General features: G+C 46.3%; 1 protein-coding gene across 9 annotated transcripts in view; it reads left to right on the top strand.

Annotated features, from left to right (window-relative positions):
* TBC1D22B (TBC1 domain family member 22B) overlaps positions 1-20,319 on the top strand; it is a 76,928-nt gene that overhangs the window by 14,502 nt on the left and 42,107 nt on the right. For 8 of the 9 annotated variants that reach the window (XR_016234623.1, XR_016234621.1, XR_016234619.1 and 5 more), the window contains exons 2-5: positions 1,694-1,750; positions 16,578-16,885; positions 19,068-19,247; positions 19,749-19,819. Coding sequence is in view for 2 of the 9 variants with exons in the window: in XM_002714652.6 (XP_002714698.1) it covers positions 1,694-1,750; positions 16,578-16,885; positions 19,068-19,247; positions 19,749-19,819 (616 nt within the window). In the remaining 7 variants the exon portion in view is untranslated. The remainder of the gene's footprint in view (positions 1-1,693; positions 1,751-16,577; positions 16,886-19,067; positions 19,248-19,748; positions 19,820-20,319) is intronic. The other variant, XM_070074127.2, reaches the window with a different exon arrangement.

Raw genomic sequence — 20,319 nt, 5'->3', positions numbered from 1 at the left:
TCTATCTTAAAGCATACACGTGCCTCTCCTTCTTGAGCTATCAGCTTTAAGTATCTTGTATGCCCTGGCCCCCATTTCCTCCATTCCCCTTCTAACATGTGTCAGTTACATTGCTTTTGCATTCTCTTCTGCGCCACACAGGTTCAGACTTCAGACTCAGCTCTGAGGGTAGGCCAGCTCACCACCCTGTGCCCGTGCTCTCGCGAGGTCTCTCCGTTCGTCTCATAGTTCACTGACGTTTGCCCTGTCCGAGGTTCTTCAGGTAGCAGTGAGGAAAGCACATTCCCTGAGTCCTTGCATGTTGAAAAACGTGTTCTGTCCCCTCTGTGCTTGACCATGAGTTTCGCTTGGCACGGTTATTCCCACATCACTCTTTATTGCTGTTAATTGTGGCGTACTCCCTACAGGGCTGGTGGTATGATGGCTTGATGAATGGCCACAAGGTGGATGCCCCGGAAACCCTGTGTCCGCTTTGAGTCCCTTCTCTCCCCCTGAGAGAACCACACACTTCTATGTTAATTACCCCTTGCTTTCTTTATGTTACAAATATGCGTTCTCTAAACAATGGGAATTATTTTTGAAGTGTCTGTCAGTAGACTTGTCAAGTATTACCCTTTTATACGATGCTTCTTTTGTCCAACATGACATTTGTAAGCTCCATCCACATTGTTATGTGCAGCCCTGCTTCCTGTATAGTCATCAATGTATAGTTTTTTTTTAATTAATTAATTTATTTGAATGTCATAGTTACACAGAGAGAGAAGGAGATGCAGAGAGAGAGAGGTCTTACATCCGATGGTTCACTTACCAAATGGCCGCAATGGCCAGAGCTACACCGATCTGAGGCCAGGAGCCAGGAGCTTCTGCCTGGTCTTCCCATGCGGGTGCAGGGGCCCAAAGACTTGGGCCATCTTCTACTGCTTTCCCAGGCCATAGCAGAGAGCTGGATCGGAAGTGGAATAGCCGGGTCTTGATCCAGCGCCCATATGGGATGCCGGCACTGCAGGCGGCGGCTTTACCCACTAAGCCACAGCGCTGGCCCCAATGTATAGTGTTCTGTTTCCGGAACATATTGCAGCTTCTTTCTCTCTTCAGTGTTGATGGACATATGAGATATATCAAGTTTGGGGCTTTGAATAGCTTTCTGTATGTCTCCTGATAGATATATGCATATCTTTCTCTTAAGACACATTTATGAGAGTGAAAAACTGGGTCTTAGGGTATGTATGTTTCATTCTTCCTAGAATGACAAAACTGTTACTTTGAAGTGATCCTGTCACTTTACATCCCACCTGCAGTGTGTGAGAGCTCATTGGGCCACCCTTTCTTTGCAATATAGTGTGGCTTCATTGCCTTAGTCCAAGGAACCTTTAAAGTAGGCAACGTTCATGTTTTACAGATGAGAAAACAGGCTCAGAGTAGTTAGATAACTCTGCACTTTCATGTTGGATACCAGATCTAACATTTGACCTCTGCCCTCTTTAAACTAAAGTCCATCATCAGGGAAAATGGACGTTATCAAAGACTTCTTAAAAAGAGTAGATGATTATCTTTGGGGGATGGCTCGAGTGTTTAGCTGGTCTTGGAAGTAACCAGCTTCTCAAAGTCCTGTCCAGTTTTGTGATGTGGATGGTACTGAGCCAACATATTTAGTTTCCTGACAGGTTACTTTTCCCTTTTTTCTTACTTTTAGCATCCAGCCTGTATATGGAGCACAGCACCCTCCTCTGGACCCTCGGCTCACCAAAAAGTAAGTTGAGGCACTTTTCTTTACCTCCCTCCCTCCCTCCCTTCCTTCCTCCCTCCCTTCCTTCCTTTTAAAGATTTATGTATTTGAGAGGCAGAGTTACAGAGAAAGGGAGAGACAGAGATCTTCCATCCACTGGTTCACTCCCCAAATGGCCACAACGGCCAGGGCTGGGCCAGGCTGCAGCCAGGAGCCAGGAGCTTCTTTTGGGTCTCCCACATGGGTGCAGGGGCCTAAGGATTTGGGCCATCTTCTACTGCTTTCCAAGGTGCATTAGCAGAGAGCTGGATCAGAAGTGGAGCAGCTTGGACATGAATCGGTGCCTGTGTGGGATGCTGGCACTGCAGATTTAACCCACTTCAGCACAGCGCCAACCCCTAGGCATTTTTCTTTTTATTCACCTGCTTCTTCCATCACCTTCATAGATAACTCTGCAATTTCTCCTTTTTTGTTGAATGATCATTCCCACCTTAACCTTTTCTTGCTTCTCCTCTGCCCTGTTTTGGACCAAGAAATTAATAATCTTTCTACCTCCAAATGGTTTATTGCTAAATGGGAAACTAGCTGACATAGGAATTTTGTGTTTTCCTATAGTGGGAGCTGGTATATGGAGGATTTGGCATTGCATGCGCTCTTCTTGTTAAAAGGTCTTTATTGATTACATGTTGTCCCTGAAAGGCAGATGACGGATGACCCTCCCAGATCTCCTCTCAGGGCATCTGTTTTCTGGGACTCACTGTTTCTGAATATAGGTGGGTCTGCCACTTTCCCCTCACTTAGGGAAGTGTGAGAAGTAGGGCAAATAGAATATGGCTGGCATTATCCAGGCCCTGTTATTCCTTGACATACTCAGTAGACTCCCTAGAGGCTATTTCTCTAGCAAAACTCTAATAAATTATTTTCTAACACAGCCAGGGCCCTAGTGAAATCCAAGATGTGTGGGTGTATCTGTCCCCCCAGGGTGTCACATTATCCCACCTCTCTCAAGGGCCGTCACTCCGCCATAGTGAGTTAAATAAAGAGGTAGATCAACTTGAGTTTTTTAAAAACTTTGGGCTCTATCTTTGGGCATGTTTAATCTCAGAGCCTTGTTTCTGAGAAAGCTGTACTTTGTAAGGTAAGCTGAGTGATTTAGGAGGAACACACCCAGGTTTTCACTCTCTTGGGGCCTGTGTAATAATCTAGTTCTTTTTTTCACAATGGAGAAGTAAAGATAATTTATAATTAGGATTCTAACTATGTGACATTCTGGAAAAGGTGGAATTGGAGATAGTGAGAAGATGAGTGGGAAGGGCATTTGGTGCAGTGGGTAGGATGCTGCTTGGGATGTCTGCACCCTGTATCAGGGTGCCTGGGTTTGAGTCCTGGTGCCACTTCCAATCCCTACTTTTTGCTAATGTGTATGTACCATAGGAGGCAGTGGTGATATCTCAGTGGTTGGGACCCTGCCACCCATGTGGGAGACCCAGTTGGAGATCTCAGCTCCTGGTTTGGCCTGGCCCAGCCCCAGCTGTTGTAGGCATTTTGGGAGTGAACCAGCAGATGAGAGATCTCTGTCTGTTTCTTTCTGTTTCTCTGTCTCATAAATAAACAAGTAAAGACAAGAAAAAGGATCAGGGGGTAGAGGATGGATGAATAGGTGGAACACCGAGGATTTTTAGGGCAGTGAAAATACTCTGTATACTGTAATACTAGAAACACTATGTATTTGTCTAAAACTGTGAATGTACAACACCAAGAGTGGGTCTCCCGCAGTCCGTGGGCTCTGAGTGACTGGGATGTGCCAGGGTATGTCCGTTGTGACATACGGACCCTGTGGTAGGGGATGTCAGAATGGGGGAGGTTGTTCAGTCAGGGAAGGAAAACGCTGCCTTCCTCTTGATTTTGCTGTGAGCCTAAAACTGCTCTAAGTAAGCTCTTTTTAAAAGGCAAAAAATGATAATGTATATTAAATAATTTTGAATATCTAGAAAAGTGCTATAACAAGTATGGATTATCAGTATTTTAAAGTATTCTTAAACAACATAGCTAACTATGGTGTACTTTGTAAAATTCTACCAACTTGTTTTTGGTATTTGGTGAGTATGAAGGACAGTCGTCTTTTTGTGATTTGGTGACTATGTAGAATGATAGTCTTCTGAATTGCTGTAGATGCAAGAGTGCTCTCATATCTGTAAGATGCACAATTTTTCTATCAGAAACCACTAGAGGGGGTAGGCATTTGGTCTAGTGCTTAAGATGCTCACATCCCAGGGCTGGCACTGTGGCATAGTAGGCTAAGCCTCCACCTGCGGCGCTGGCATTCTATATAGGCACCAGTTCATCTCCTGATTGCTCCTCTTCCAATCCAGCTCTCTGCTTATGGCCTGGGAAAGCAGTGAAGGATGGCCCAAGTGCTTGGGCCCCTGTACCTGCATGGGAGACCCAGAAGAAGCTCCTGGCTCCTGGCTTTGGATTGGCCCAGCTCCCGCCATTCAGCCTTTTGGGGAGTGAACCAGTGGGTGGAAGACCTTTCTCTGCATCTCTCCCTCTCTCTAACACTACCTCTCAAGTAAATAAATAAAATCTTTCTAAAAAAAAAAAAAAAAGATGCTCACATCCCATATGGGCCATATGGGGTACTTGAATTTGAATCCCACCTCCCAATTCCAGCTTCCTGCTAATATGGACCCTAGGGGATGGCAGATGATGGCTAAAGTAGTAGATCTTGTCACCCAAGTGGGAGACCTGGATTGAGCTCCCAGCTCCTGGCTTCAGCCTGGCCTGGCTGAGGATATTGTGGGCATTTGGAGAGTGAACCAGCAGGTGGAAGCCCCTACCCCTCTCTTTCTCCTATCTCCTATCTGTTTTTATCTATGTTTCTCTGCCTTTCAAATAATCGCAAATTTTATTTTATTTATTTTTTAAAGATTAATTTATTTATTTGAAAGTCAGAGTTACACAGAGAAGGAAAGACAGAGAGAGACAGAGAGAGGTCTTCCATCTGCAGGTTCACTCCCCAACTGGCCAAAACAGTCTGAAGCCAATCTGAAGCCAGGAGCCAGGAGCTTCCTCCAGGTCTCCCACACAAGTGCAGGGGCTCAAGGACTTGGGCCATCTTCCACTGCTTTCCCAGTTCACAGCAGAGAGCTGGATTGGAAGTGGAGCAGCCGGGACTCAAAGCAGCACCCATATGGGATGCCAGCATTGAAGCAGCAGCCTTACTCGCTATGCCACAGTGCCAGCCCCTAATCGCAAATTTTAAAAAGGAGCACAAGCTCTTTGAGGGCAAGGACTTTGTTTTGTTCCCTTGGCACCAAGACCAGCACAAGGCACAGAGCAGGCACTGAGTAAATATTGTGAATATTTATTTGTAGCATGAATAAATGGAATTCATTAACTCAATGAGCTTTTCTTTAATATTCTTTAGTTTGCATCTTTATCAATAATAGGCTTTCTGGTCCATTGCCTGTTCCTCCTCCTTCCTCCCTCCCTTCTTCCCTCCCTCCCTCCCTTTTCATTGATTTATTTGAAAGCAGAGTTAGAGATCTTTTTTCTTTTCTTTTTTTTTTTTTTTTTAAGATTTATTTCTTTATTTGAAAGGCAGAAATACAAGGGGAGAGAGAGAGATCTTCTCTCTGTTGGTTCATTCCCCAAATGGCCACACCAGCTGCAGCTGGGCCAGGCCAAAGCCAGGAGCTTCCTCTGGGTCTCCCATGTGGGTACAGAGGCCTAAGCACTTGGGCCATCCTCCACTGCTTTCCCAGGTACACTAGCAGGGAGTTAGATTGGAAGTGGAGCAGCTGGGACTTGAACTGGTGCCATATGGGATGGGGACATTGCAGGCTAAGCTTAATCTTCTATGCCACAGCACTGGCCCAAGCCACTTGAATCATCTTCCACTGCTTTCCCAGGCCCATTAGCAAGGAGCTGGATCAGAACTGGAGGAATCCAGACTCGAAATGGTACCCATATGGGATGCTGGCTTCTTAAGTGGAGGCTGTACCCATTGTGCCACAATGTCAGTCCTGTCCCTGCTTCTTTCTTGCTCAAGGACCATGATTTTATTTGGATGTGGAATATGTGACAATTTTAGGACAGATACCAGGATTATTTTAAAGCTTTCGTTATAATTTTTTGGTAATCCCAGTGATTACCATCTCATTGGTTCTGGCCAGTGAGATGTAAAAGGTCACCTGAGGGTTCCTGGAAAGATGGTCCTTTGGGTCAGAAAGCATTCTGGGAAGAAAACCTCTTTGGCTGCCACTCAGCTCTTTCCTGCTTCTTATGTGGCAGTGTGAGCATGACGTGCTGTAAGCTGCAGCGGCTGCCTCAGAACCTGAGACAAAGGCCCAGAGAGCTGCAGATAACAGCCCAGCCTCCTGACATCATGGTCTTCACCATTTAAGTGTTGTAATTGAGTGTCCTGTCAGTTGGAGCCAAAAGCATTCTGGTCACAGGCAGGAGTTGCTGGTTAGCAGTAGATACATTGCAGCACATTTTGTAAAAGCCTCTGATAAACGTGACTAACCTATAAATCTGCTCATCCACCCTTACACAGGGCTGAGGACCAGGGTCAGCATACCTTGTCTGTACCTGTCACTCAGTTTCCCCTCACCCTGTGTCAGCAGGTCTTCAGGTGTATCTCCATATTCTAGGCTGCCCATATGAACTTATATACTCCTGTTTTCTCACCTGTTAATGATGCAAAACTAAATATTTTCACCAACCATTCTGCAGAATTGTAGTCGTGCTTTCAATGGAAGTAATCACTTAGCTTTGCAGTTTGGGAGGGATTTGATTGCCACTGCATTAATTGCCTGCCTTTTTCAGGTACCTGGTGGTTTGGTGTTAATACTCTGCAACAGGAGACCACATCTGGGAAGCACCAGGCCATTTACAATTCCAGATTGTTGCCATAAAACATTTATGGCCCTTAGATTAGTACCTTTGTTGGGACATTTTTATTACATTCTCCACTCCATGGTTATCATTCCACTCCAGACCATCATTAATTGCTATGGAGTTAATCCTTATCACCGCAGAAGCCTTTACATTGTGTCCTCAATCATCTAAACTACACAAGCGCAGTTAGGTCACTCCTGTCCATGTATATTGACTTCAATTTGCTAAGTTATTACTAATAGCAATAATATTGCCTGCGGTAATTTTTATAGCTCAGATAAAACTAGTCTTTCTGCTGCACGGCCCCATTGGCCACTTGATGGTAGGACAAGCTTCTAAATTTGTTTTCTGAATTGGTGCTAAGGTATGATCGGTCTTGTTGTGAGTTATATAAAACTAGTTCATGTGAAACCACTGTAGTTCCTAAGCTGTTAAGATGATTGGATCTATTTGTTACTAAATTTCCCCACTTGTCTTACATTACTTATCAGTGTCAAACTTTTAAAAATTTTGTGAAGTGAAAGAAACATATCAATAAGACAGTCTTTTTTTTTTTTTTAAGATTTATTTGAGGGGCCAACGCTGTGGCATAGCAGGTAAAGCTGCTGCCTGTATCCCATATGGGCACCGGTTCGAGTCCCGGCTGCTCCACTTCCAATCCAGCTCTCTGTTATGGCCCAAGTCCTTGGGCCCCTGCACCCGTGTTGGGGACCTGGAGGAGGATCCTGGCTCCTGGCTTTGGATCGGCTCAGCTGTAGTCATTGCAGCCATTTGGGGAGTGGGCCAGCGGAAGGAGGACCCCCCCACACCGCCTCTCTGTAACTTTGCCTTTCCATAAATCTTCCAAAAAAAAAAAAAATTTATTGGAAAGGCAGAGTTACAGAGAGGCAGAGAAAGAGAGAGAGGTCTTCCATCTGCTGGTTTACTCCCCAGATAGCTGCAACAGTCAAGGCTGCACCTATCCGAAACTAAGAGCCGAGAGCTTCTTCCAGGACTCCCACGCAGGTGTAGGTATCAAGGACTTGGGCCATTTTCCACTGCTTTCCCAGGCCATAGCAGAGAGTTGGATCAGAAGTGGAGCAGCTGGGTCTCGAACGAGTGCCCATATGGGATGTTGGCACTGCAGACAGCAACTTTACCCGCTACACAACAGCTCTGGCCGCAATAAGACAGTCTTGTGTTATAAAATTACAGAGTGATTGATCTTTAGTGTTCCTTACCTGTATAACCTGCGGCCACTCTTGTTCAAAACACTGTTAGGTTTTTATGTTACCACTTAACCATTTAACAAGTTACTCTTTACCAAATAGTCACCAAATCCTTCATCAGGTTTTGTTCAAATGTCCTATTTATTATGAAGCATTTTTAGTGTCACTTGTGCTTTTTTTAAGATTTATTTATTTATTCAAAGGCCTGAGGCCAGGAGCCAGGAACTCTATCCAGGTCTCCCACATGAGTGGCAGGGAACCAAATACTTGGGGCATCATCTGCTGCTTTCTCAGGTCCAATAACAGGGAGTTGGATTGGAAGCAAAGCACTGGGACTATAACCAACATACCAATGTGAGCTGTTGACGTCACAAGCCTGACTGCAACACAATGCCAGCACAGTGCCTCTACTTCTTGAATCCCTTTTTCTCTGCCCTTTACTAGCTCCATGACCTCAGTCAAATCGCTTAGCCTCTCTGAGCCTTAGATTCTTCATCCATAAAATAAGACTCATCTCACAGAGCTTTGTGAGGGTTACAGGCAGTATCTATGATGGTGCTTTCTAAACTAATTAGCATACAGGTGTAAAGGCATACGGGGAAGGTGGTCATCAGAGGCCAGTTGGATGTAGCTTTGTCGTGGTTGTGTTTAACCTTGGTTAAACTTCAAGCCACAGGTGGCATTCCTGTACTTGGGCTAGGTATAAATTGGTTTCATACCATGTTTAAAGGAGGCAGCCTATAAACCCAAGGCACCCCACAGCTAGAATGACCTGGGTTAACTTAATTACTACAACTACTAGAGTCATGGGGGAGGGGAGACCGTTCTCTCCCAAGGACCCCATCACTAGATGTGGCTTCTTCCCTCTGTTCCGACTTAGGTCTGACTCCCATGCCCCATTCTGAATAGACAGGAAGTTTGTCCCACCAGTGAGGGAGTTCCTGTCATCTCTGTGTTCTTGGGGAAGATTACAGCAGTGGTGGCCTGTGGCTCAGTTTACCTGACTACCCTTCTTCCCGGGCTGGAGATCCCTCCGGGCCTTGACCCTCTTCTTCATCACTATTTTCGCAGAGTAGAGAGTCTGTATACTGGCTTTGGGGGCAGGTTGGCCTGGATTTGAGCCCAGGCTGCGCTACCTGCTCATGGCCTCAGTAAGCTTCAGTTCCCTCATTTGGAAATGAGAATAATAATACTACCTATTTCAGAGGCTTATTAGCAAGCACTAAATGTGGAAATGGGTAAATATAAAAATTAGCACTGGGCCTGGTTCCTGGTGAGTGACCAATAACTGTCAGCTATCATGTGTGTGTGAATTCATGTGTCTTTGGAGAGAACAAAATTCAAAATTAATGAATGTGGAAGTGCCTCAGAGCCTTAAATCTGCTAATCAGTATCTTCCCTGGTCTATAGAATTCCCTGTCCTCTCACTGGCAGCCCTAAGTTCACTCCTTGCTTCCCACTTCCATTCTTGTGGGAGGTTCTCAACAACCTTGTTCTGTCCTCACACTTCTACCCTTTCCTGGGGATCCCAACCCCCTCCATCCGCAAAGCCTTCTTCCCTCAAGACAGAACCGACTTCTGAATTGGTTGGTTGGGTTCTGGGTTTTGTAAGCTAGGTGTCCTTAAATTATTTTTGGCAGCCTCCAAGTGGTCTGCCTTAAATCTATTGTCTTTCTGTCACAGGAAATGGCAGCCTTCTCACCCCTCTTCCCTTCTCTTTGTATTGGAATGTGTCCTTCCAGTTTCTATTTGCAAGTCTTCATTTCAGTAAATTCCTGTTCTTAATCCACTTCAATTACATTGGAACATCTTCTGACACAAAAACATAATTAAATGCTCAGACACATTAAAAGCTGTAAAGGAAAAAATAACAAAGTCCATGTACCCACCACTCAGCTGCCTTTTTTCCCCCCCATTTTTGTAGGAAGCTCAGCATCCGTTAGAAGCTGGCACTCAGCTCGTCCCAGGGCTCCAGCTCTCCCTTGTCAAGTTCTTTAACTTTTTTGAGCCACTCTCTGTTTTGGTTTATTGAAGATTACAAAGGGAAAAACATTCATACTTTTTTTTTTCTTTTTGAAGATGTATTTATTTATTTGCAAGGCAGAGTTACAGAGAGGCAGAGGAGAGAGAGAGAGGTCTTCCATCCACTGGTTCACTCCCAAGATGGCCACAAAGGAGCCAGGAGCTCCTTCCAGGTCTCTCATGCAGGTTCAGGGGCCCAAGGACTTGGGCATCTTCTACTGCTTTCCCAGGTCACAGCAGAGAGCTGGATCAGAAGTGGAGCAGCCAGGACTCGAACTGGAGCCCGCATAGGATGCTGGCACTGCAGGGGGAGACTTTACCCACCACACCTCAGCACCCGCCCCAAATCAGTCATACTTTTTAATTTTAATGTTATATATGCTGGAATCCTTATTGCTAATAAGGCAGCTCCACATTCACTTATCTTTTAATAATTTCATTTCAGTGCCTTCATTTGGAGTTATTATATCATGTATCAGCTCATTGACACCACAAATTCCAGTCTCCCATCAGGCTTAACTGTTTGCTTGCTTGCTTTCTTCCTTTCTTTCTTGATTTTTATTTATTTATTTGAGAGGTAGAGTTACAGACAGAGGGAGAGAGAGAGAGAAAGGTCTTCTATCTGTTGGTTCACTCCCTAGATGGCCACAACGGCTGGAACTGCACCGATCAGGAGCCAGGAGCTTCTCCCGGGTCTCCCACATGGGTGCAGGGGCCCAAGGACTTGGGCCGTCTTCCACTGCTTTCCCAGGCCATAGCAGAGAGCTGGATCAGAACAGGAGCAGTTGGGACTTGAACTGGCTCCTATATGGGATTCCAGTGCTGCAGGGAAAGGCTTAGCCTACTATGCCACAACACCAGCCTTTAACTGTTTTCTTTTAAGATTTATTTATTTATTGTTTGTTTATGTATTTGAAAGGCAGAGTGGCAGAGAGAGAGAGAGAGAGAGAGAGAGAGAGAGAGAGATACTCTGGTTCACTTCTTGAATGGCTGCAATAGCTGGGGCTGGGCAGACCAAAGCCAGGAGCCTAGAACTTCGTTTGGGTCTTCCACGTGGTGACAGGGACCTTGTTCTTGGGTCATCATCTGCTGCTTTCTCAGGCACATTCACAGGGACTTGAATTGACACCCTGAAATGGGATGCCAGCATTGCAGGAGCAGCTTAACCACACACACTAGCCCCATCTGTGCTTTCTAATCTTGCTATTTAATACTTGCTCACTGTTCTGCTGGCTTCTGTTCTGTATCTGAAATTCACCAAGCTGCTTTCTGCTGCAAGACCTTGCAGCTGCATTTTCTCCTACCTGAAAAAGGCTTCCTCAGCTCTTTCCATGGCTGATTCTTTCTCCACATTGAGGCCTTAGGTCAAGGACTGCCCCAACCACCTCTGTATTCAGAGGTTTCTACCCCTTCCTTGCTGTGGCCTCTATCAGCCTCTATTTCTCATCTAAACTACAGAACACAGAAAGTGTTTTCTTGGTTCTCTTAAGGATTACATATGCCTGTTGCTTAGGAGAGAAGTGAACTCATTATACACAATGGATGCCTGCAAGGGAGGGGGAGGGCTAGAATTGAATTCTCTGAATCTAATCTATCGTATTGTCTGGTTTATTTCCTTCTTAGCACTCCCCCATACCCTGTGACTGTCTCATTTACAGTTTATTCTTTTGCCGCTTGAGAATATGAGCTCCCAGAGGCCAGGGAGCTTGTGTGTGTTGTCTAGTAGTAACACTTGGTGCGAAAAAAATGCAGTCTTTGTTGATGAGCAAAAGAAATGTTCTTTTACCTGTGATGACTTAGAGTTATTGCAGTGTTCTAGGGCAGTTTTTCTTAATTTTTTTTTAAAGATTTATTTATTTATTTGAAAGTTAAAGTTACACACAGAGAGAAGAGGAGGCAGAGAGAGAGAAGTTTTCCTTCTGCTGGTTCACTCCCCAGTTAGCTGCAATGGCCGGATCTGTGCTGATCCAAAGCCAGGAGCTTCTTCCGGGTCTCCCACATGGGTGCAGGGGCCCAAGGACTTGGGCTATTTTCTGCTGCCTTTCCAGCCCATAGCAGAGATCTGGGTCGGAAGTGGAGCAGCTGGGTCTCAAATTGGCGCCCATATAGGATGCCAGCACTGCAGGGGTAGCTTTACCTGCTACATCACAGCTCCAGCCCCAGTTTTCTAATCTTTAGTGTATCCACTAAAGAGTTCACCCCTATAGATTGAGATTCAGTAGGGGCTGGTGCTGTGGTGCAGTGGGTTAAACTGCTGTTTGTGATGCCAGCATCCCATATTGGAGTGTCTGGTTAAAGTCCTGGCTATTCTGCTTCCAATTCAGCTTCCTGGTCATGTACCTGGGAAAGCAGCTGATGGTGGCCCAAGTACTCCTGCCATCCATGTGGGAGACTAGGGTGAAGTTCTTGGCTTCAGCTTGGCCTGGTGCTGACTGTTGTGGCTGTTCCAGGAGTGAAGTAGGAGATGGGAGATATCTCTCTGTCTCTGTCTCTCTCTCTATCACTCTGCCTTTCAGGTAAATAAATAAATAAATCTTTTAAAAAGTAAAGATTATAGTTCAGTAATCAGATTATTCTGAAGTTGACTCTTTTAGGTGACAGAATAAAAACTTAGATTGGGTTGGATATGTGTCATTTTATTTTCAAATGTGACCTATCTCTTGTGCAGTGGTTTCATCCAGGCTAAGATGTGCACATGTGCTTCTCTGGGTATTAGACCATCAGCATCCGCTCAACTCCAGTCTGAGTTAGAATTCATCTTTTTCATTTGATGGTTATTTAAGGAGTTCGCCAAACTTTCAGTATTTGTGCAATCTTATACACGGGGCTCCAAGGATGAAGGCAGGAAGGACAGCCCCATACTCCGGTGCATTGTTTTGTAGGTGACAGGTCTTTTTCACATGTCCACCTGTTTGTTCTTGGCAGTGAACCCTCTGAGGTGGCACTGCAGGTGGCAGAACCTGGGTCCTCCTTCACAGAGGAGAAGCAATCGTAGCAGAGTCCGGAACGTGCAGCCTCAGCGTGTGTCTACAGAGGAGTGATCTGCCTTTTGGCCAGTAGGTGGATCCTCACCTGTGCAGATAGTAGCACTGCATTGCCGCCCCTTCATTTTCTTTGATTTGGCCTCATTCATTTATGATTGTTCTTTCAATAGGTTTCCAAGTACTCTTACTTTGCAGGTTGATGAAAACCAGCTGAACAACCTGTTCTGATTAATAAAACTAATAATGCTCACTGTAGAAAATGAATCTGATTCAGAGAAGTATAAAAATGAAATTAAAGATCACCTATAATTCCACAGCCCAAAGATGAGCACTGTTAACATTCTGTACATTTTTTCCTGGTCTTTCTATGCATATACTTTAAAAAAAATATTTATTTATTTATTTGAAAGGCAGAGTTCCAGAGAGGCAGAGACAGAAAGAGAGAGGTCTTCCAACCACTGATTCACTCCCCAAATGGCTGCAATGGCCAGAGCTGAGCCAATCCAAAGCCAGGAGCCAGGAGCTTCTTCTGGGTCTCCAGTGTGGGTGCAGGAGCCCAAGGATTTGAGCCATCTTCTACTGCTTTCCCAGGCCATAGCAGAGAGCTGGATTGGAAGTAGAGCAGCCAGTACTCAAACCAGAAACCATATGGGATGCCGGCACTGCAGGCAGTGGCTTTACCCACTACACCACAGCACTGGCCCCTATGAATATACTTTTATTTTGACTATAAATATACTTTTTAAAAAAATTACACACATCATAAGAAACATAATTTTTGACCCTGTTTTCATTTTATTAAGATCATTTTCTTGTGATGTTAAGTAGCCTTACATTACATCTGGTGGCTAAGCCATAATTTACCTATCTCATCATTTCTAATTTCTAGATGTTTATGTTGTTTGCCATTTTTAAAACAAGATCAGTAACTCTGATATAAACTGATTTTGATCATCTTCATCTCCATCTGTTTTCTGTGGTCAGAGATCATGAGCTGTGTTAAGGCTCACATATGTGTTGACAGATTGTCTTCGAGAGGGTGGTGCAATGCACACCTCTGTTGCTACACCCTGCTCCTCACTGGAGACAATAAGTCTTTATTTAAATCTTTGCTAGGGCCAGCGCTGTGGCCTAATGGGTAAAGCTGCTGCCTGCAGTGCTGGCATTCCATATGGGCACCAGTTCCAGTCCTGGCTGCTGCACTTCTGATCCAGCTCTCTGCTATAGCCTGGGAAAGCAGTACAAAATGACCCCAAGTCCTTGATACCTGCATCCATGTGGGAGACCTGGAAGAATCTTCTGGCTCCAGCCATTGTGGCCATCTAGGGAGTGAACCAGTGGATGGAAGACCTCTTTCTGTCTCTCTCTGCCTCTGCCTCTCTCTAACTCTGCCTTTCAAATAAATACATCTTTAAAAAAATCTTTGCTAATTTAATGGGTAAAGAATGATCTCTTGTTTCCATCATATTTGACCTGTTGCATCCTTGCAGTCTTGCTTTCTTTCGCATTGTGTGTGGTGTATTTTCCTTTACCCTCTGAGGCTAGTTTGCAAATGGTGCCTCAGAGGTATTGCACGCCCTTTTTTGGAGTGGTTCATAGTGGGCATTCTGAAGCTCTGTGAGTTAGTAGGCTGTGAGAGTCAATGTCCATCATTTAAGCCATCATTTGCAGTAAGTGAAGAACTCCTCTCCGGAGACAGGATGGGTTAGCAGGCCACCGTTCTCCACTCCTAGGGAGAAGACGCCTCTGGCATAGGGACTGCGCTCTCCTGGCCAGCTCTGTTTTTCACTTTAGAGTCCTCTTCGCCTTGCAGGGGAAAACACTGAGTGTTTTATGATGTTTTCAGCCTGTTGCCTTCCAGTCCCCTAGTACCGTGAACCTCCACGAGGCTGTACCCTCTGTTTTGCTGGTTGGAGTCTTTGGGATGCCAAATGAGACTGAGTTAGCAATGTCTAAACCACATAGTCCCCTGGAACCTGACAGAATTTCCTGAACTCTAAGGCAGTGGGACTTGGGTCATAAAGGGGAAGGTTCAGGAAAGTAGGATTTTTAAAAAAGATGTATTTTATTTATTTGAGAGGAGTTACAGAGAGAGAGAGAGAGAGAGAGAGAGGTCTTCCATCTGCTGATTCATTCCCCCAAATGGCCACAACAGCTGGAGCTGAGCCGATCTGAAGCCAGAAGCCAAGAGCTTCATCTGGGTTTCCTATGTGGGTTCAAGAGCCAAGGACTTGAGCCATCCTCCACTGCTTTCACAGGTGCATTAGCAGGGAGCTGGATTGGAAGTGGAGCAGCTAGGACTCCAACAGGCGCCCTTATGGGATCATGGCATTATAGTCAGCTGCTTAACCTGTTACACGACAATGCTGGTCCTGGAAAGTAGGAATTGTTTACAGGGCTCTAAGGGCTGTTTCCTTGGTAGGGTAATCTGGAGCTTCCCAAACACCAGCCATATCATCTTAATGATTGTTTGCCGTTTTCTGTATTATTGTTTAGTAAATACATCTGTGAAATACTTATTTACTCAGATTTATTTTTTAAAATAAATCTTATTCTATAAATGGAAGACCATTATCATTTGTCATAAATTAAATGATTTTAAAAATAATCACAGTGAAAAACAAAGTAGTCTTATTCACTTTGAAGCTAGATCCTATTACTTGCAGATATGTTCCTCCTGAGGCTGCCCTCACTTTGTTAAAGAATGGAGTTTTAAGTACAGAGCAGCACCAAACTTGGGCTTTCTCCTCAAGGCTAACGAAGGACTTTAACTGGATAAAAAAAGGCAGCAGGTTTTTCGTAAAACTTTCTCTGTTCTACCATTAGTTACATTGGCATAACAAATTAACTCAAATCTCAGTGGATTAACACAGTGAAAGTTTTATTTCTTGCTTATGCTACATGTCCAGAATGGGCTGGGGGAAGGGTGGAGGACAGGCCATGCTCCACACAGTCACTGAGTGTCCAAGGCTAAGAGAGATGTCTGCCCTCTGGAACGTTGCCAGTCACCACGGTAGAGGAGAGGTTCCAGAAGAACTTAAGCTTGTTCTTTTGTCCTTTGGCCTGGAAATGATTACCTCACTTCTCTTCAGCCCATTGACCAGAACCAGTCACACGGCCTCACCTAAGTGCACGGGGGCGGAAAATATAGAGGAGCACGTGGGATGATGCTTGGCGACCTTTGTGTCTGCTGCATCTGTCGCTGCTTTAGGCTGCTCTGGCTGTACCCAGAAAGGAATGGAAACAGGTGGCCTGGGTTTGAAGATGGTTATGGCTGCACGTGGAGCACTTCGTAGAATTGTTAAAATTAGGGGCCAGCACTGTGGTGTAGCAGGTAAAGTTGCTGCCTGCAGTGCTGGCATCCCACGTGGACGCCAGTTCGAGTCTTGGCTGCTCCACTTCCAATCCAGCTCTCTGCTGTGGCCTGGGAAAGCAGTAGAAGATGGCCCAAGTCCTTGGGCCCCTGCACCCACACTGGAGACCCAAAAGAAGCTCCTGGCTCCTGGCTTTGGGTTGGCTCAGCTCTGGCCGTTGCAGCCATTTGGGGAGTGAACCAGCGGATGGAAGACCTCTCTGCCTCTACCCCTGCTTCTCTGTAACTCTGCCTTTCAAATAAACAAATAAATAAATAAATAATAAAAAAAAAGAATTGTTAACATTAAAATATCAAGCAAGTTGAAGGTGGTCAGACGTCTCGGCCACTCTTTGGTAATGGTGTCTCCTTTTTTGAAGTTTCATTAAAGAAAGGTCAAAAGTCAACACTGTTCCTCTGAAGAGTAAGAAGGCCTCCAGTTTTCATGAGTTTGCCCGGAATACCAGTGACGCTTGGGACATTGGCGATGATGAGGAAGAGGACTTTTCCTCACCCTCCTTCCAGACTTTAAACTCAAAAGTTGCTTTGGCAACTGCCGCTCAAGTCCTAGAAAATCACAGCAAGCTGAGGGTAAAGCCAGAGCGGTCGCAGTCGACGACATCTGACGCTCCTGTGAACTACAAGGTCATCAAGTCCAGCAGCGATGCCCAGCTGTCCAGAAACTCCAGTAAGTCCACTGTGCCCCTCCGCAGCCCCAGCCTTCTTGTCAGAGTGCAAGTGAGGTAAAAATGGTTTTCCTTTAGGGCGTCACTCAGATCTCCCACTGGCTGATAAATAAGTGCGCTCAAGCCTGAGGTATGACACCACGAGCCTAGCTGACCACTAGCTGTCCTTGCCCCTCCCGCCTTGGTGGCTGCTTTGCCCAGGACCTGGGCCTTCGTTTATTGACACTCAAGCATCACCTGCCATTCTCCTCCTCTTCTCTCTCTTTCTCTGTGGTCTGATTGCTGCACATGGCTTTCACCTCCGTCAGGTGTACAGATATTTGTCTAAAGTTGTTAGTGGCTAAATTTCACAAGTGTTTGGGGCTGTTGATTGACTTTCTCATCCTTGGGAACAGCCACTAGTGTAAGGTTGTTTTACCTGTTCTTGCAGGAGGAATCGACATGTGCCTGAAGGCACCAGGTCACAGCTCCCTGACCATGTGGTGTGCTCATCAGGTTGGGAGGAGAGGCCCATTCTGATTCTTTCCAGGAAACTAGCCTCTGTGACGGCTGGGGGTGATGGTGGTTTTACAAGATGCTTGAGAACTCTCAGTGTAGTCTTTTAAGTACCCAGCGCTGCATTTCATATTGCCCTAAAGGGTTTTATGGAAGTCGGTGATTGTGAGTTCCGTCATTGTAGTGAGATGTTAAAACTGAGAGTTGAAACAGAGGGCTAAGGATGAAAGGGAAGAAGGGTGTCAGGGCCCTGGAGTGTGTCCTGGCTCACCGCCTAAGAGAATTCTTTTCACAGTTTCAGACTAAACGTGTGGTTATGCAGTTAGGCTGTGAGGTCTTTACAGTCATTCCACAGTCAGTTTCCGTCACAGATTTGGGCCCCAGCTTGAGCCTTCGGTGCCAGGCACAGACAGGCGTTTGGTGTCAGTTGGTTGGGTGGCCACAGGCACTGACTTTGGAAAGTACACACTGATCAAGGGCTTCCGGCGTGAAGAAGGCCCCTGCCATGATCCCTGATGAGCTATCCAGTTCAGCCTGGACCCCCTGTGGAGGTTCCCTCCTGCGTGCATCTGTCTGTTTATGGCTAATAGCAGAGATGTGTGTCTGTCTCAGCAGGCATGGCCTGCATTCTCTAGGCCCTGTCACTATACCCCAGCATCCCATCCAAGTACCTTGTGGCAATTGTTTTTGCAAACCTTCTTGTAGTGCTAGCTGATCAGCAGCCACTGTTTCGTTTTTGTTGTGACTACTAATTTTTAAGGCCTGGACATGTTAAGAATAAGAAATAGTCATGAAAGACACCGACTATTAAAAACAGACCCTTTCTTTGTCGTGGTACAATAAACAAGGGTTTTGGAGTTGGACATACTCGAGGTAGCATCTCAGTGCTACTGAGTTCTCTGAGCTGCAGCTTCCTCAGCTGTAAAATTGTCATAGATTATCATAAGTTGCAAGGATCAAATATGAGATCACACATAAAAATGACCAGTGTGGTGCCTTCTGCTTAGTAAGCACTTAATAAATGTTAGTGCCACACTGCCTATTGCTCCCACCCACCGTCTGGTTTAGAAATCTCTAGAACTAGACATTGCATGCAGCTTGAGTCTGTGTCCCTGTTCTTTCAGTCACGTACCAGCAGAATTAAAACCTGGTTCCTTCTGGTGGGAAATGCAGGAGCACCAAGAGACTGTAACTACCCAAGACAAGACTGCCTAAGGCAAGCCTTCTTGTGCGGGATGCCAGGCACAAGTCCGAGTTGTGCCAGGGGCACCCAGTCCCTCAGCCCTTGGGGCAGGCAGGTGGGACCTGTGTCCAGCAGCCTCCTCCTCTTATTGCACTGTACTTCACAGTAGTGTTGCTGCTCACGTGCTCTGTGATGGGGGAAGGGGAGGAAGACACTGCCTCAGCTGCATTGCCCACACGCTCACGGTTAGGCACTGAGAAAGGTTTCAGGTTGGGGTAGAAAACATTTGCTCTTCTGAAGGGATCTCCCAAAAAGTCCCGGGGGTTGCCATAGCCTCAGAAGGCTGTGTTAGCTCATGAATTGCCTCAGGCTGGAGGATGTTGACAGGGCCCCCCCAGCGGGTGAGTGGGGTCCCGCTGGGCACAGCTGCTCTGGAGGAGACACCACCCAGCACTGTAGGAGTTAAGGTTTCTCAGAATCCCTGCTCTTCTCTCAAATGATCTCAGGTGACACATGCCTGAGGAACCCACTCCACAAACAACAGTCACTCCCTCTCCGACCCATCATCCCCCTCGTTGCCCGGATCTCAGACCAGAACGCCTCTGGAGCCCCTCCCATGACGGTCCGCGAGAAAACCCGCCTAGAAAAGTTCCGTCAGCTGCTCTCCAGCCACAACACCGACTTAGGTGAGTCCTCAGGAGCCCTGAGCGAGGTAGGTGTGCTCGGTGACTGGAATTCTCAGAGACCGGAAGCTACTGCTCTTTATTCTGCCTTCTTTTACTTTTTAGCATCTCCTGATCTGGTGTCCGTTGCAGTGATGTGCAGGTATTCAGTCAGAAGTGTGTCACTAGAGGTCAGGGACCGAGGAGCTGGGCTGGTTTCTGTGGCCTGTAGACTTAGTGCACACATCTGGCTTTGGTTTTCCCCACCTCCAGGTGACTCTTAGTGAAACCCATGGGTCTTTCTCTCCTCTGAGCTTACTGGATCGCTGCCGCAGGGCTGTGTCCTTGGCACTTGGCTGCTCAGGCCTGTTGCGGGCTGTTCCCTGTGCTTGTCGATAGCAGGCAGTGGTGGTGGTGGTGGTGGTTTTACTTGACTGATAGGAGTGATCAGGCAGTGCTGGATGACGTTTGTTCTAGGATATTGGTGGGGAAAGCCAATCCGACCAGGCTGTTTTCTGTTTGCAGATGAACTGAGGAAGTGTAGCTGGCCAGGTGTTCCCAGGGAAGTACGACCTGTAACCTGGAGACTCCTGTCGGTGAGTTCTGCCCGCTGTGTAGAGGCCTGATGCAGTTAGTCTGGACACAGTGGTCTTCCTCACAGACGCCTCTGGTCCTGCGGGGTGTGACAGAGGGACCACGGTCCTTTTCTGTGCATACAGAAACACATCTTTTGTTATTTTTTTAAAGATTTATTTATTTATTTGAAAGGCAGAGTTAACAGAGAGGCAGAGGCAGAGAGAGAGAGGTCTTCCGTCTGATGGTTCTCGCCCCAAATGGCCACAACGGCCATAGCTGAGCCTATCTGAAGCCAGGATCCAGGAGCCTCCTCCAGGTCTCCCATGTGGGTGCAGGGGCTCAAACACTTGGCATCTTCTGCTGCTTTCCCAGGGCACAGCAGAGAACTGGATCGGAAGAGGAGCAGCCAGGACTTGAACTGGCGCCCACATGGGATGCCCGCAGTGCAGGCGGCGGATTTACCTGCTATGCCACAGCGCCAGCCCTGAAACACATCCTTTAGCGTTTATTTCCACATGCG

This window comes from Oryctolagus cuniculus, chromosome 5, assembly GCF_051225735.1.
Source record: "Oryctolagus cuniculus isolate XC-2025 breed Fujian yellow rabbit chromosome 5, ASM5122573v1, whole genome shotgun sequence".
Lineage (NCBI taxonomy): Eukaryota > Metazoa > Chordata > Mammalia > Lagomorpha > Leporidae > Oryctolagus > Oryctolagus cuniculus.
Note: the sequence above shows the minus strand (reverse complement) of the source record. Positions and strands in the feature narration are given on the sequence as shown.